The sequence below is a fragment of the Dendrobates tinctorius genome, unplaced genomic scaffold, assembly GCF_039654945.1.
Source record: "Dendrobates tinctorius isolate UK_male_01 unplaced genomic scaffold, ASM3965494v1 ptg000028l, whole genome shotgun sequence".
NCBI lineage: Eukaryota > Metazoa > Chordata > Amphibia > Anura > Dendrobatidae > Dendrobates > Dendrobates tinctorius.
The window spans coordinates 73280093-73294924 of record NW_027361696.1 but is presented as its reverse complement, the minus strand read 5'-3'; the positions used below and the strand labels follow the sequence as shown (position 1 = coordinate 73294924).

General features: G+C 38.2%; 1 protein-coding gene across 1 annotated transcript in view; it reads right to left on the bottom strand.

Annotated features, from left to right (window-relative positions):
* LOC141085016 (uncharacterized) overlaps window positions 1-14832 on the bottom strand; it is a 118356-nt gene that overhangs the window by 82752 nt on the left and 20772 nt on the right. Inside the window, exons 34-54 of the mRNA XM_073569940.1 lie at window positions 14671-14826; window positions 14267-14542; window positions 14067-14184; window positions 13704-13783; window positions 13471-13538; window positions 13261-13363; window positions 13095-13132; window positions 10649-10751; window positions 10481-10518; window positions 8132-8234; window positions 7415-7485; window positions 7111-7219; window positions 6923-7021; window positions 6654-6785; window positions 3767-3780; window positions 3089-3103; window positions 2861-2963; window positions 1983-2029; window positions 863-925; window positions 686-785; window positions 482-577 (exon numbers count right to left, since the gene is read on the bottom strand). Coding sequence (XP_073426041.1) covers window positions 482-577; window positions 686-785; window positions 863-925; window positions 1983-2029; window positions 2861-2963; window positions 3089-3103; window positions 3767-3780; window positions 6654-6785; window positions 6923-7021; window positions 7111-7219; window positions 7415-7485; window positions 8132-8234; window positions 10481-10518; window positions 10649-10751; window positions 13095-13132; window positions 13261-13363; window positions 13471-13538; window positions 13704-13783; window positions 14067-14184; window positions 14267-14542; window positions 14671-14826 — 1932 coding nt within the window. The remainder of the gene's footprint in view (window positions 1-481; window positions 578-685; window positions 786-862; window positions 926-1982; window positions 2030-2860; window positions 2964-3088; window positions 3104-3766; window positions 3781-6653; window positions 6786-6922; window positions 7022-7110; window positions 7220-7414; window positions 7486-8131; window positions 8235-10480; window positions 10519-10648; window positions 10752-13094; window positions 13133-13260; window positions 13364-13470; window positions 13539-13703; window positions 13784-14066; window positions 14185-14266; window positions 14543-14670; window positions 14827-14832) is intronic.

Genomic DNA, 14832 nt, shown 5'->3' with positions numbered 1-14832 from the left:
TTTATCCATATTTTTGACGGACAGCACTTGTACCTATGATTGCCTATAAAGCTTTTCACATGTCCAATTTTTGGGGAGTATCGAGACGTCTGCGCAAAATCACAGAGACATATCCGATATTGATCCAAGTGTCGAATCAAAATCAGCAATGCGAGTCTACGGGTTGCAGAAATGATTCCATCGGAGCGCCGTGCATTTTTCATGGTCTCGGAGAAGACGGGAAAACTTTTTTGATTGATTATTTGTTTCACATTCAAGAAAAAATGATGAAACTTGGATTAAACTCAGATGAAAATCTGAACAAAATCATTGATGAAATGAGGGGCATTTTTAAGGCAGTGTCCTACAGCACTTTTTATATGCACGATTAAGGCATATTGAAAGTTTGAGTTTCATATAAATTATATTCTTCTTGGACCTGGCATTTTCAAGAAAATTCATCAACATTAAGAAATAATAATACGAATGAATGAATACTGACGGCATTTGTATTTTGGACAACAATCCATTTCTGGGTCAATTGTCATGATTGGTTTGTTTCCATTACAAACAGGGGCAGGGCTGCAAGGATCGCATTCTGTAAAAAAAATGCATATCTGTCAATAAGAATTCTACAATACAAATATAATATGTGAATATCTCTTTTATGTCAATGTGAAATATGGCATATTATGGGATGACTTACCGCAATCATATATAGGGCAGCAATCATCCACTGATATCAGAACTTGTTTGGAACCCGTCATGAAACAATTGACTGTCTGGCAATTCACATTGTCACATTTCTACAAATAAAATAAAGATCAGTTCCATCTGAAAATGAACATGTATAAAGCCCAAACAACTGCAAATATACATATACCATAAAACATTTAATCTTGAAACTAGATCTAGATTGTGAGATTATCTGACGAGAGTTGGAAATCTAAAACGCATAAATTATTAAATAGTTATCTTAGACCTGATTTGGCTGATGTACTTACTTTGAAACCTCATGCTAGAATCACTGCATAATCCTTTTTGACTGTTTTTCTACCGGATATGAAAAATGACTCATAAAATGCTTAACATACTGTACTTTTGATGTGGATTTTCAAAGTAAGAACACATACCTCTTCTGGTCTGGCATATCTATTTAATATTGTATCCGGTTTGGGTTGTGAGACCTGGTGAAGTGCTACATCCTGACTTGTAAGTTTAAAGAGATACTATAATTTTAATTGCAATTCTGGGTTTTTGAAAAAACAAAGGGATGGATTATCAGACTTTCTGGGGTACAAAACAAAATCTTAGATATAAACAAAGTGAACATATACCCTGCTATAAGTAAGTAGTAATAGTGCATGTAAATAACAGGGTACTTAGCAAACACTGTTTTTGATTAAAAAAAAAAAAAGTTAAAAGCAATCCCACCACAAAAAGGTGTACCCAGTCCGGAAGGTCCTAGCCTCTAGTATTAAAACCTTACTAAGTGTATGAGCCAAACGGTGGACACTCAGCATCCACTTTTTGCACTACCTTTCTTTGAGCTGGACATTACGTTTATATAGCTTCCTATTGCTGGGTGTGCCGATCCTGCTCGACTTATTCACATTGACGTCACTTCGACACATGGCAAAGTTTTAATACTAGAGGCTAGGACCATCCCGAAGCGTGCACCTTGTTTCGGTGGGATTGCTTTTACTCTTTTTTTTTAAATCAAAAACAGTGTTTGCTAAGAATCCTACATTATTTATATGCACTTTTTACTTACAGCAGTGTATATTTTCACTTCGTTTCGATCTTAGATTTTGTGTATTTAATGGCCAAAGTGTGAACATACTCCTTCATGTTGAATGTATACCAAATTATACGCCAGATCATTTCTTTCGGTTTTGCTTTTTGTTGCTCATACAATAGAAAGCAAGACCAAAAGAAATGAGCCGGAGTATGATTGCTGGATTAAACTGATTTAATTGAAGGAAATATTTAGATATACTTACACCAGGTGTTGGGGTCCATACAGGGGGAGGTGTCGTTTCTGTGGGCACTATAAAATAGAATAGATGTTTAGTTCTTTCAATTTGACCTATTTTTTCAATTACCATTCATTGCTTTTTAGCCCTTGTCTGGTACTATGAAAAAAAAATCACTAGATTTGCAATCTGCATGGGGTCACATTGACTTCACACTACCAGACAAAGGTTAACCAATAACATGAACAATCCAAAAACATATTTAATGTCTACATTTTTGCACAAATTAATAGTACAATCAAAAATAAGCTTTTTAATATATCTTCTGAAAAATAGTTCTTTCACTACTTATCAATCCCAAATAAACTGTGTGTAACAGCACAGAATATCTGCAGTTGCTGAAAACCATGAGTAATGACACTGTAACTACTCAGAATCCCTACACTCACTGAAAGCCATGAGTATTGACACTGTCTGTAGCTGCTCAGAATTAGTAATGAGCGAGTATACGCGTTGCTCGGGTTTTACCGAGCATGCTTTGTTGTCCTCCGAGTATTTTGGCGTGCTTGGAGATTTAGTTTTCATCGTCTCAGCTGCATGATTTGTGACTGCTAGACAGGCTGTATACATGTGAGGAATGTCTGTTTCTTAAGTAATTCCCACATGTATTCAGCCTGTCTACAAGTCGCAAATCATGCAGCTGAGGTGACGAAAACTAAATCTCCGAGCACGCCAAAATACTCGGAGACCACCCGAGCATGCTCGGGAAAACCCAAGCAGCGAGTATACTCGCTCATCACTACTCAGAATCTCTGCACTCACTGAAAGCCAAGAGTAATGATGGAGATTTCAGTCCTAGAGAGGGACGCGGTGCTCCGAAGTGAGAAGAAATGCTCTCAACTTACCACATTCAAAGGCTGGACAGCATGGATCATCTGAAGTTTGCTTCACAAGGAGGCTTTCGCCAGCAGAGCAATGGTGTTCGGCACATGTAACTCCATCGCATGCCTGTCAAAATTAGAAAAATAAGTATTCATATTATTCAGCTAAACAAGAACTAAAGCATTTTTTGCCATATACGTTCAGTTTATTACACACTGACATTGATAAACGTACTATATAATTTTACTTACATTGGGGGTTGAGGTCTGTATAAATATGAAAGAAAAATTAAAAAGTCGTAAATCAACCACAATATATCAAAAGCATTAACAAAAAAAAAGCATCCGTCCACAATGGAGGAAAGAGATTCATCAACAATCAATTTATGGGCACATATTGGCACGTATCACTAGTCATGTTAGGTCATTCTTGAAGGTTGGCAGGCAATAATGTCTGTACCAAAAAATATAAACTTTGGACCTTCGCTGTATTTATTAGAAGGATCTTTTAATAATCTCAAATTGTCTCCTTTGCTCACACTCTGCAGTAAGTGTGCAATTTCTCTTCAGCACCCCCAAAGGGGAAAATATGTATTACACATTGCCCATCCTCTATGTAATGTAGGAGGAGCCAGATCCTCCAAAGCGAGAGGCACTCCCCAAGACATGAGTTTCTAGTATAGAGGCCTGTCCCCTTTAACACATAACTCTCTGACAAAATATATAAAATGGTAGACAATCCCTTAAATAAATGTGCCGCATTTTACAACACCCTGTTTATTAGTTTTTTATTACACTTTTCAAAGCAAAGCCATAAAAAAGGACTAAAACCTACAATAACTGTATTTATAAACCTATTTTTAAGGATTTTGGGCCCCATGATTTAACCATGCATTATTTCACATATTTGATATTTAGTCATTTACTTACAGGTTCAGGGTGAACTGGAAAAAAAAGAAAGAAAAACTTTTTTAAAAGAAAAGTAGGTACAATACAGTAATTTCAAGTTTCAAGAGGTTTTGAGTATGCAAAACTATAGGACAGTGATCTTCCGCTTTATGTCTTTTTGGATCATGTAAAAGAAACATGTCAGGCAATTAATGAGGAAGCATGAATAAGATCATGTCTGCACGATGGCAGCCAGGTGTAATATACCATTCTATGACATGCTGCAGGGTTCTGCACATCCAGCCAGCGACCATAACTAGTCAGTTGGTGAACAAGCGCTGTTGCCGCTAATTGACAGGTCTCTCCCACATGTGCACATACAGCGAGACCTGCCAGTCACCTGCAGTGATGCTTGGAAGAGGCGGCCAAGGGCGGTGCTGGACTAGTCTAGGCTCTGGCTATGGTCACTGGTCTGATTTTTAAAGTATATTTTTTCTGAAACATTGGAACATTTCAGAGAGCAATGAATTTGGTTGCAATTATTTTACCAGGCTGCCATTCATGATGTCCATGGTTTGGGCTGCATGAATCAGATATCAGGTTCATTTTAAGTTATATGTATTTTGTAGGTATATAGCTAGATACAGTATATGATAGATAAATAGATGATAGATAGATAGATAGATATGGGATAGATAGATAAATAGAATAGATATGGGATATATACACTCACTGGCCACTTTATTAGGTACACCATGCTAGTAACGGGTTGGACCCCCTTTTGCCTTCAGAACTGCCTCAATTCTTTGTGGCAGAGATTCAACAAGGTGCTGGAAGCATTCCTCAGAGATTTTGGACCATATTGACATGATGGCATCACACAGTTGGCGCAGATTTGTCGGCTGCACATCCCTGATGCGAATCTCCCGTTCCACCACATCCCAAAGATGCTCTATTGGATTGAGATCTGGTGACTGAGGAGGCCATTTGAGTACAGTAAACTCATTGTCATGTTCAAGAAACCAATCTGAGATGATTCGAGCTTTATGACATGGCGCATTATCCTGCTGAAAGTAGCCATCAGATGTTGGGTACATTGTGGTCATAAAGGGATGGACATGGTCAGCAACAATACTCAGGTAGGCTGTGGCGTTGCAACGATGCTCAATTGGTACCAAGGGGCCCAAAGAGTGCCCAGAAAAAATTCCCCACACCATGACACCACCACCACCAGCCTGAACCGTTGATACAAGGCAGGATGGATCCATGCTTTCATGTTGTTTACACCAAATTCTGACCCTACCATCCGAATGTCGCAGCAGAAATCGAGACTCATCAGACCAGGCAACGTTTTTCCAATCTTCTACTGTCCAATTTCGATGAGCTTGTGCAAATTGTAGCCTCAGTTTCCTGTTCTTAGCTGAGAGGAGTGGTACCCAGTGTGGTCTTCTGCTGCTGTAGCCCATCTGCCTCAAAGTTCGACGCACTGTGCGTTCAGAGATGCTCTTCTGCCTACCTTGGTTGTAACGGGTGGCAATTTGAGTCACTGTTGCCTTTCTATCAGCTCGAACCAGTCTGCCCATTCTCCTCCGACCTCTGGCATCAACATGGCATTTCCGGCCACAGAACTGCCGCTCACTGGATTTTTTTTCTTTTTCGGACCATTCTCTGTAAACCCTAGAGATGGTTGTGCGTGAAAATCCCAGTAGATCAGCAGTTTCTGAAATACTCAGACCAGCCCTTCTGGCACCAACAATCATGCCACGTTCAAAGGCACTCAAATCACCTTTCTTCCCCATACTGATGCTCGGTTTGAACTGCAGGAGATTGTCTTGACCATGTCTACATGCCTAAATGCACTGAGTTGCCGCCATGTGATTGGCTGATTAGAAATTAAGTCTTAACACACAGTTGGACAGGTGTACCTAATAAAGTGGCCAGTGAGTGTAGATCGATAATAGACAGATAGATAGATAGATAGATAATAGATAGATAGATAGATAGATAATAGATCAATAATACTTAGATAATAGATAGAGAGATAGATAGATAGATGATAGATAGATAATAGACAATAGATAGATAAATAATAGATAGACAGATAGATAATAGATAGATAATAGATCGATAGATAATAGATATGAGAGATAGATTGTAGATAGATATATAATAGATAAATAATAGAAGGATCGATAGATAGATAGATAGATGATGGATAGATAGTAGATAGATAATAGATAATAGATAGAGAGATAGATAGATAATAGATAGATAAATAATAGATAATAAATCAATAATACATAGCTAATAGATAGATAATAGATGGATCGATAATAGATAGATGGGTAGATAGATAGGAGATAGATAATAGATAGATAATAGATAATAGATCAATAATACATAGATAATAGATAATAGATAGAGATATAGATAGATGATAGATATATAAATAGATAGATAATAGATAGATAGATAATAGATAGATAAATAATAGATAGATAGATAGATATGGGATAGATAGATATGGGATAAATAGATAAATAATAGATAGATAGATAGATAGATAATAGATATGAGAGATAGATAGATAATAGATAGATAGATAGATAATAGATATATTGTAGATAGACAGATAATAGATAAATAATAGACGGAACGATAGATAGATAGATAGATAGATAGATAGATAGATAATACATAGATGATAGATAGATAGATAGATAGATAGTAGATAGATAGTAGATAGAGAGATAGATAGATAGATAATAGATAGAGATAGATAATAGATAGATAGATAATAGATAGATAAATAATAGATAGATAATAGATCAATAATAGATAGATAGATAATAGATAATAAATAGAGAGATAGATAGATAGATAGATAATAGATAGATAAATAATAGATAGATAGATAAAAAAAACTTACAGCACTCGAATTTCTGGCAGCATGGATCTTCTGAGGCCACTTCCACTAAGTTGCCATCTCCTGTACAGATTACCGTAGGACAGGTGACACCCGCACATTGGGTGGGTGGAGTTGTGATAGGTGCTACGATACCTGTCAGAGAACCAAACATAATTCGTTAAAGAATATTTCCAGTCTAAACAGCTGAGCTGAAATTTTGCAATAAGGCTCATCGTGCACCATTACGTTTTCTAACAACCCAGTCGATGACTCTTTCTAGAGGTACTCACACTCATACGCTGGGCAACAGTCAACCTCGGGGTCTCCTATTCTAAATGGTGGACTTGAATCTTGACAAATAGGTGGAGGATCGCAGGTTACCTGGCATTCTGAAAAAGACAATGCATTGATTAGTTATCACAGTGCAAGGGGTCAGTGTGAGGTAGAAGACGCATATCTAAAGTATAGAAAGACTTACGACATTCATAGCGTGGGCAGCATATGTTTTCCCATGGTATTTCTACTAGGCCAGCACCATTCTTAGTACATTTGACTGGTGGCTCACAGAGGACATTTTTGCATGGCTCCTAAAATTCATACAAACATAATATTACGGAAAAAAATGGTGAACACTCAGATACACAATTGTATCTTTTCCATATCATTAACATGTCTATCCATCCTGTGATTTCCATAATTCCATCACTTTTCCTTCTTGGTGTTGAGGCATTTCGATGTTGAGGTGTGTATTTTATATATCACTTGGAATCCGTGGACCTTACCGATACAAATCGGTATCTCCGGCCACCTGGCATAAGTAAACTAGTGATTTTGTATCTGGTATGTGAATATTCTAAATTAAAGAGATAAATTAAATCTTGGTTGAAGAATTGAGGAAGGGAAAAGCTTTGTGATTGTAAGATATTATATAAGTATGACGGCTGTCCGTTAGCTGCATCGAGTATTGCACCTCCAGGTCAACTTCAACCCCTGCTAACAAGGGACCTGGCCTAATGAGCTTTTCCCATGGTATATAGTTTTACTTCCTTGCCCTTTCTAAACCTTCAACAGTTCAGGAGATCTGTCATCTGTAATTAAATTCCACACCCTCAAATGAATTTGAAATGACTCTGCTGACCATGACCCAGTCTAAACAGCAAAAATAAAAGTGAGCTGTTAAAAACAGTAAATATCAAAAAGGTCAATAACATTTATTTGTGTAATGCCCTCTTAGAAAACGTCAACATTTATTTATATTCTTTTGACAAAGAAAGGTAAAAACAATAAAGAAATATTATAAATGATGAATTTTAATAAACATTTGTTTTTACCTCGGTAGGAGGTCCTGCTGTGATTGGAGGAAGAATTGCTGTAAAGACATAATCATAAATAACTCATTGTTCATTAATTTGTATTACAATGATTATGTAATGTTCAAATCTGAAGTAATTTGTCAGATCAATGACAAATATCACATGCAGCCTTTATAGTATACTTACGAAAGCATTCATATTTCGGGCAGCAGGGGTCTGATGAATCGACTTGTTGAAGATATTCTCCATCACCACATGGTTCTATGCTGCAGACAACGTTGCTACATGGCTACATTGGAGCAGAATGAACATAATGTCAGATAATCCGATGTATATCATCTATAAGCTCAGAAAGAAACATGTAGTCTCCACATGTGATGACCCATATTATTGATTTTACCTCTGTTGTTGTTGAAACTGGGCTGGTTGGTAACAAATGTGTGGTAGCCGAGGCTGAGAACTGCATATCTGGCCTCTATTTAACCCAATAGGGGGTAGATGTGCAGTACTTGGCCACGCCAATCATACAGTTCACAGAGCTGTGCTGTGCAGCTCTGCAACTATGCATTTCCCGTTGCTGCCACTATCGGGTACAGCTAATCGGCGCTGGTGCGGGATGTTGCACCCCCACCAATCAGATGCTGAGAGATTGACTCAGAAGGATAGATGATCAACATTAAAGCATAATTACTGAGGAATGCTTTTGTAATTTGGATATACATAGAGTATTATGTATAAAAGTAATAGAAAGAAAACAGATGCAAAAATCCAATCTTCTCATGCATGAGATTCCACGCCTAGAAAATCTGGAGACTGAAGAGTATACAAGCAGTGGCGCAATTTGAAGCTCTTGTGACTCAAAGGAGAATCACCTTGTGGGTTCCCAACTATCACAAGTTTATAATGGCATCAGTCTTTTCCGATGGTATAGATTGTCATTTTGGGACTCCCTAGACTTATGGTCTCCAGCAACCCCTGCAGGCTCCTGGTGACAAGAGACCTTGCCTGGTGAGCTTTTTCCATGTACACTCACTGGCCACTTTATTAGGTACACCATGCTAGTAACGGGTTGGACCCCCTTTTGCCTTCAGAACTGCCTCAATTCTTCGTGGCAGAGATTCAACAAGGTGCTGGAAGCATTCCTCAGAGATTTTGGACCATATTGACATGATGGCATCACACAGTTGGCGCAGATTTGTCGGCTGCACATCCCTGATGCGAATCTCCCGTTCCACCACATCCCAAAGATGCTCTATTGGATTGAGATCTGGTGACTGAGGAGGCCATTTGAGTACCGTGAACTCATTGTCATGTTCAAGAAACCAATCTGAGATGATTCGAGCTTTATGACATGGCGCATTATCCTGCTGAAAGTAGCCATCAGATGTTGGGTACATTGTGGTCATAAAGGGATGGACATGGTCAGCAACAATACTCAGGTAGGCTGTGGCGTTGCAACGATGCTCAATTGGTACCAAGGGGCCCAAAGAGTGCCAAGAAAAAATTCCCCACACCATGACACCACCACCACCAGCCTGAACCGTTGATACAAGGCAGGATGGATCCATGCTTTCATGTTGTTTACGCCAAATTCTGACCCTACCATCCAAATGTCGCAGCAGAAATCGAGACTCATCAGACCAGGCAACGTTTTTCCAATCTTCTACTGTCCAATTTCGATGAGCTTGTGCAAATTGTAGCCTCAGTTTCCTGTTCTTAGCTGAGAGGAGTGGTACCCGGTGTGGTCTTCTGCTGCTGTAGCCCATCTGCCTCAAAGTTCGACGCACTGTGCGTTCAGAGATGCTCTTCTGCCTACCTTGGTTGTAACGGGTGGCAATTTGAGTCACTGTTGCCTTTCTATCAGCTCGAACCAGTCTGCCCATTCTCCTCTGACCTCTGGCATCAACAAGGCATTTCCGGCCACAGAACTGCCGCTCACTGGATTTTTTTTCTTTTTCGGACCATTCTCTGTAAACCCTAGAGATGGTTGTGCGTGAAAATCCCAGTAGATCAGCAGTTTCTGAAATACTCAGACCAGCCCTTCTGGCACCAACAATCATGCCACGTTCAAAGGCACTCAAATCACCTTTCTTCCCCATACTGATGCTCGGTTTGAACTGCAGGAGATTGTCTTGACCATGTCTACATGCCTAAATGCACTGAGTTGCCGCCATGTGATTGGCTGATTAGAAATTAAGTCTTAACACACAGTTGGACAGGTGTACCTAATAAAGTGGCCAGTGAGTGTATATAGTGTTACTTCATTGCCCATTCTAGACCTCCAACGTTACAGGAGAGCTGTCATCTGTCATTGAACTTCACACCCACAAATGAATTTGAAATGACTCTGCTGACCGTGACTCAGTCTAAACAGCAAAAATGAAAGTGATCTACTAAAAACAGTAAATGTAAAAAATGTCAATAGCATTTGTTTAATGCTCTGCGGGAAAATGTCAACATTTAGTTTCTTTTCTAAAAAAAGGTTAAGAAATATTATAAATGATGAATTTTAATAAACATAATATATGTTTTTACCTCGGTAGGAGGTCTTGTAGTGACTGGAGGAAGAATTGCTGTAAAGACATAATCATAATTAACTCATTGTTCATTAATTTTTATTACAATGCTTATGTAATTTTGAAATCTGAAATCATTTGGGAAATCAATGGCAAATATCACATACAGCCTTTATAGTATACTTACGAAAGCATTCATATTTCGGGCAGCAGGGGTCTGATGAATCAACTTGTTGAAGATATTCTCCATCGCCACATGGTTCTATGCTGCAGACAACGTTGCTACATTGCTAGATTGAAGCAGAATGAACATAATGTCAGATAATCTGATGTATATCATCTATAATCTCAGAAGGAATCATGTGTAGTCTCCACATGTGAACACCCATAATATTAATTTTACCTCTATTGCTGTTGAAGCTGGGCTGGTTGGTAAGAAATGTGGCTGAGAACTGCATATCTGGCCTCCATTCAACCCAATACGTGGTAGATGTGCAGTACTTGGCCATGCCAATCATACAGTTAGCAGAGCTGTGCTGTGCTGCTCTGCAACTGCGCATTTCCAGTTGCTGCCGCTATGGATACAGCTAATCGGTGGTGGCGACAGATGTTGCACCCCCACCAGTCAGATGCTGAGAGACTGACTCAGAAGGATAAGTCATCATTATAAAAGCATAATTACTGAGGAATGCTTTTGTAATTTGGATATGCATAGCGTATTATAGATGAAAGTAATACAAAAAAACAGATGCAAAAATCCAATCTTCTCCGTGTATGAGATTCCATGCCTAGAAAATCTAGAGACTGGAGAGTATGCAAGCAGTGGTATAATTTAAAGCTCTTGGGACCCAATGGAGAATCACTATGTGGGCGCCCAACTATCACAGGTTTATAATGGAATCAGTCTTTTCCAATGGGATAGATGGTCATTTTAGGACTCCCTAGACTCATGGTCTCCAGCTTGACTGCAACCCCTGCATGCTCCTGGTGATAAGGGACCTTGCCTGATGAGCTTTTTTCATGCATATAGTGTTACTTCCATGCCCTATCTAGACCTCCAACAGTACAGGAGATCTGTCATCTGTCATTGAATTTCACACCCTAAAATGAATTTGAAATGACTCTGCTGACCGTGACTCAGTCTATACAGCAAAAATAAAAGTGAGCTGCTAAAAGCAAAAAATGTAAAAAAATGTCAATAGCATTTTTTTAATGCTCTGTGAAAAAAAATTCAACATTTATTTATTTTCTTTTCTAAAATAAAGGTTAAAAAAGTAAAGAAATATTTTAAACAATGAATTTTAATGAACAATATATGTTTTTACCTCGGTAGGAGGTCCTGTAGTGACTGGAGGAAGAATTGCTGTAAAGACATAATCATAGTTATCTCATTGTGTTCATAAATTTTTATTACAGTGCTTTTGCAATGTACAAATCTGAAATCATTTGGGAAATCAATGACAAATAACACATGCAGCCTTTATAGTATACTTACGAAAGCATTCATATTTTGGGCAGCAGGGGTCTGATGAATCGACTAGTTGGAGATATTCTCCATCGCCACATGGTTCTATGCTGCAGACAACGTTGCTACATGGCTATATTGGAGCAGAATGAACATAATGTCAGATAATCCGATGTATATTATCTATAATCTCAGAAGGAAACATGTGTAGTCTCCACATGTGATCACCCATAATATTAATTTTACCTCTATTGTTGTTGAAATTGGGCTGGTTGGTATCAAATGTGTAGTAGCCGAGGCTGAGAACTGCATATCTGGTCTCTATTTAACTCAATAGTGGGTGGATGTGCAGTATTCAGCCATGCCAATCATACAGTTCACAAAGCTGTGCTGTGCAGCTATGCAACTACGCTTTTCCAGTTGCTGCTGCTATCGGGTACAGCTAATCAGTGGTGGTGCGGGATGTTGCACCCCCACCAATCAGATGCTGAAAGACTGACTCAGAAGGATAAGCCATCAACATAAAAGCATAATTACTGAGGAATGCTTTTGCAATTTGGATATACATAGAGTATTATGTATAAAAGTAATACAAAGAAAACAAATGCAAAAATCAAATCCTCTCGTGTATGAGATTCCACACCTAGAAAATCTAGAGACTGGAGAGTATAAAAGCAGTGGCGCAATTTGAATCTCTTGGAACCCAATGGAGAATCACCATGTGGGTTCCCAACTATCACAGGTTTATAATGGCATCAGTCTTTTCCGATGGTAGAGATTGTCATTTTGGGACTCCCTAGACTTATGGTCTCCAGGTCTACTGTAACCCCTGCATGCACCTGGCGACAAGGGACCTTGCCTGATGAGCTTTTTCCATGTATATAGTATTACTTATTTGCCCTATCTAGACCTCCAACATTACAGGAGAGCTGTGATCTGTCCTTGAATTTCACATCCTCAAATGAATTTGAAATGACTCTGCAGACCATGACATAGTCTAAACAGCAAAAATAAAAGTGAGCTATTACAAACAGAAAATGTCAAAACTGTCAATAGCATTGTTTTTGCTTACTACCCTGCCATAAAATGTCAACATTTATTTATATTCTTTTGACAAAGAAAGGTAAAAGAAGAAATATTATAAATCATGAACAATATATGTTTTTACCTCAGTAGGAGGTCCTGTGGTGACTAGAGGAGGAATTGCTGTAAAGACAATGAGAATTAACTAATTGCTAATTAATTTGTATTATATTGCTTATGTAATGTACAAATCTGAAATCATTTGGGAAATCAATGACAAATAAAACAAACAGCCCTTATTGTATACTTACGAAAGCATTCATATTTTGGGCAGCAGGGGTCTGATGAATCAACTTGTTGAAGATATTCTCCATCGGCACATGAATCTATTTTGCAGACGACGTTGCGACATGCCTACATTAGAGCACAGTAAACATAATGTAAGATAATCTGATATATATATCATCTATAACCTCAGAAAGACACATACTGTATGTGATGAGCCATATTATTAATTTTACCTCTATTGTTGTTAAAACTGGGCTTGTTGGTTTCGTTGTTGGAGAAGGCCCAACTGGTGGAGTAACACCTGAAAAAAAAATCATTGACGCACTCTAGATACTTTAAGAGGTTGTTCGGTTCACATAAGTTATCACTGATCACATAGATAACTTGTTGATTGTTGGCAGTCCGAATGACCACTTTACATGACCACTATGTTTTTAAAAGAAAAAGTAGACAGAAAGTAACTTACAGTCTTCAATCTGAACACAACGATGAGTAACTTCATCAAAGACCATTTCTGGGGCACAAATTGGGTAGCAACCTTCAACCCTAAGAAACAGCAAATTTAACAGTGAGATATGATCTGACCATGCAAAAACTACAGAATATTACTAGGCAAATTGAAAGTATGTTGCATATGGAATATGAAATAGGAACAGAATATAACTAATTAACCAACTAGATCATTAGAGCCCAATTCTCCTCATTCTTTAATTTTCCTTACAATTAAAATCTTATTATAAAAATGTCAATTCAATATTTTAGTGCCGACATTTCACAAAAGACTGGCTCTGGACTATTTTTTATATGGTATGGGTTAGAGAAAACTTACTTGAGCGTCAATGTGCACTTTGTAGCGAGAGGATCTTGACAGGTTGCGATGCATGGGCTTCCACAAGATCTGTACTTCCAGGTGCAGATAGAGAAAGAAGGCAAGCCAAAACTTTCCTCTGAAAATTAATCATCAGTGTTAAGATCTCAGATTAAGGAAAATGGTATTCAGTCATTCGAGATGAATCTATAGGGTCTTACCGATCAGCTTGAAGTTCATCTGAAGCATATTTACTGATTTCACTTTGGACATGACCAGTGCGTCTCCATTGTTGGAAAGATACAGTCCTCTTGAGGTATAAGATTCCAGAGCATTGTAGCCTGTCACCCAGCGGTCCGATCTCAAAATAAAAGTGGCTCTTTTTCGGAACTCTACACTTGGTTGCCACTTTCTCAGGCTTAAAGTTTCATCATCATTCTGAACGATGAAATAGTTGTGGTGCTGTGCAGACTCCAAAGAGATCAGCTTTCTACCATCTACACCGAGAAGCAAAGAAGTATTTTAAGTTAGCTACCTAAGGTGTAAATTAAACTTTCTGTGTGACTACAAAACACCGAGGTTATGTGAAATTTATATTAAAGTTTGAAAATAAAAAATTACGTACTCTGATGGTCTACATAAAGGCTTTGCGTCACCATGAAGCTTGCCTTCGGGTTTCCAGAAACATCATCATTTTCCAGAGACACAGCATTATTATCATAATCAATCACTAACGTATTGCCATTCATCATTACAATGCGGTAAGGTCCTTCTCCACCATCTTAAG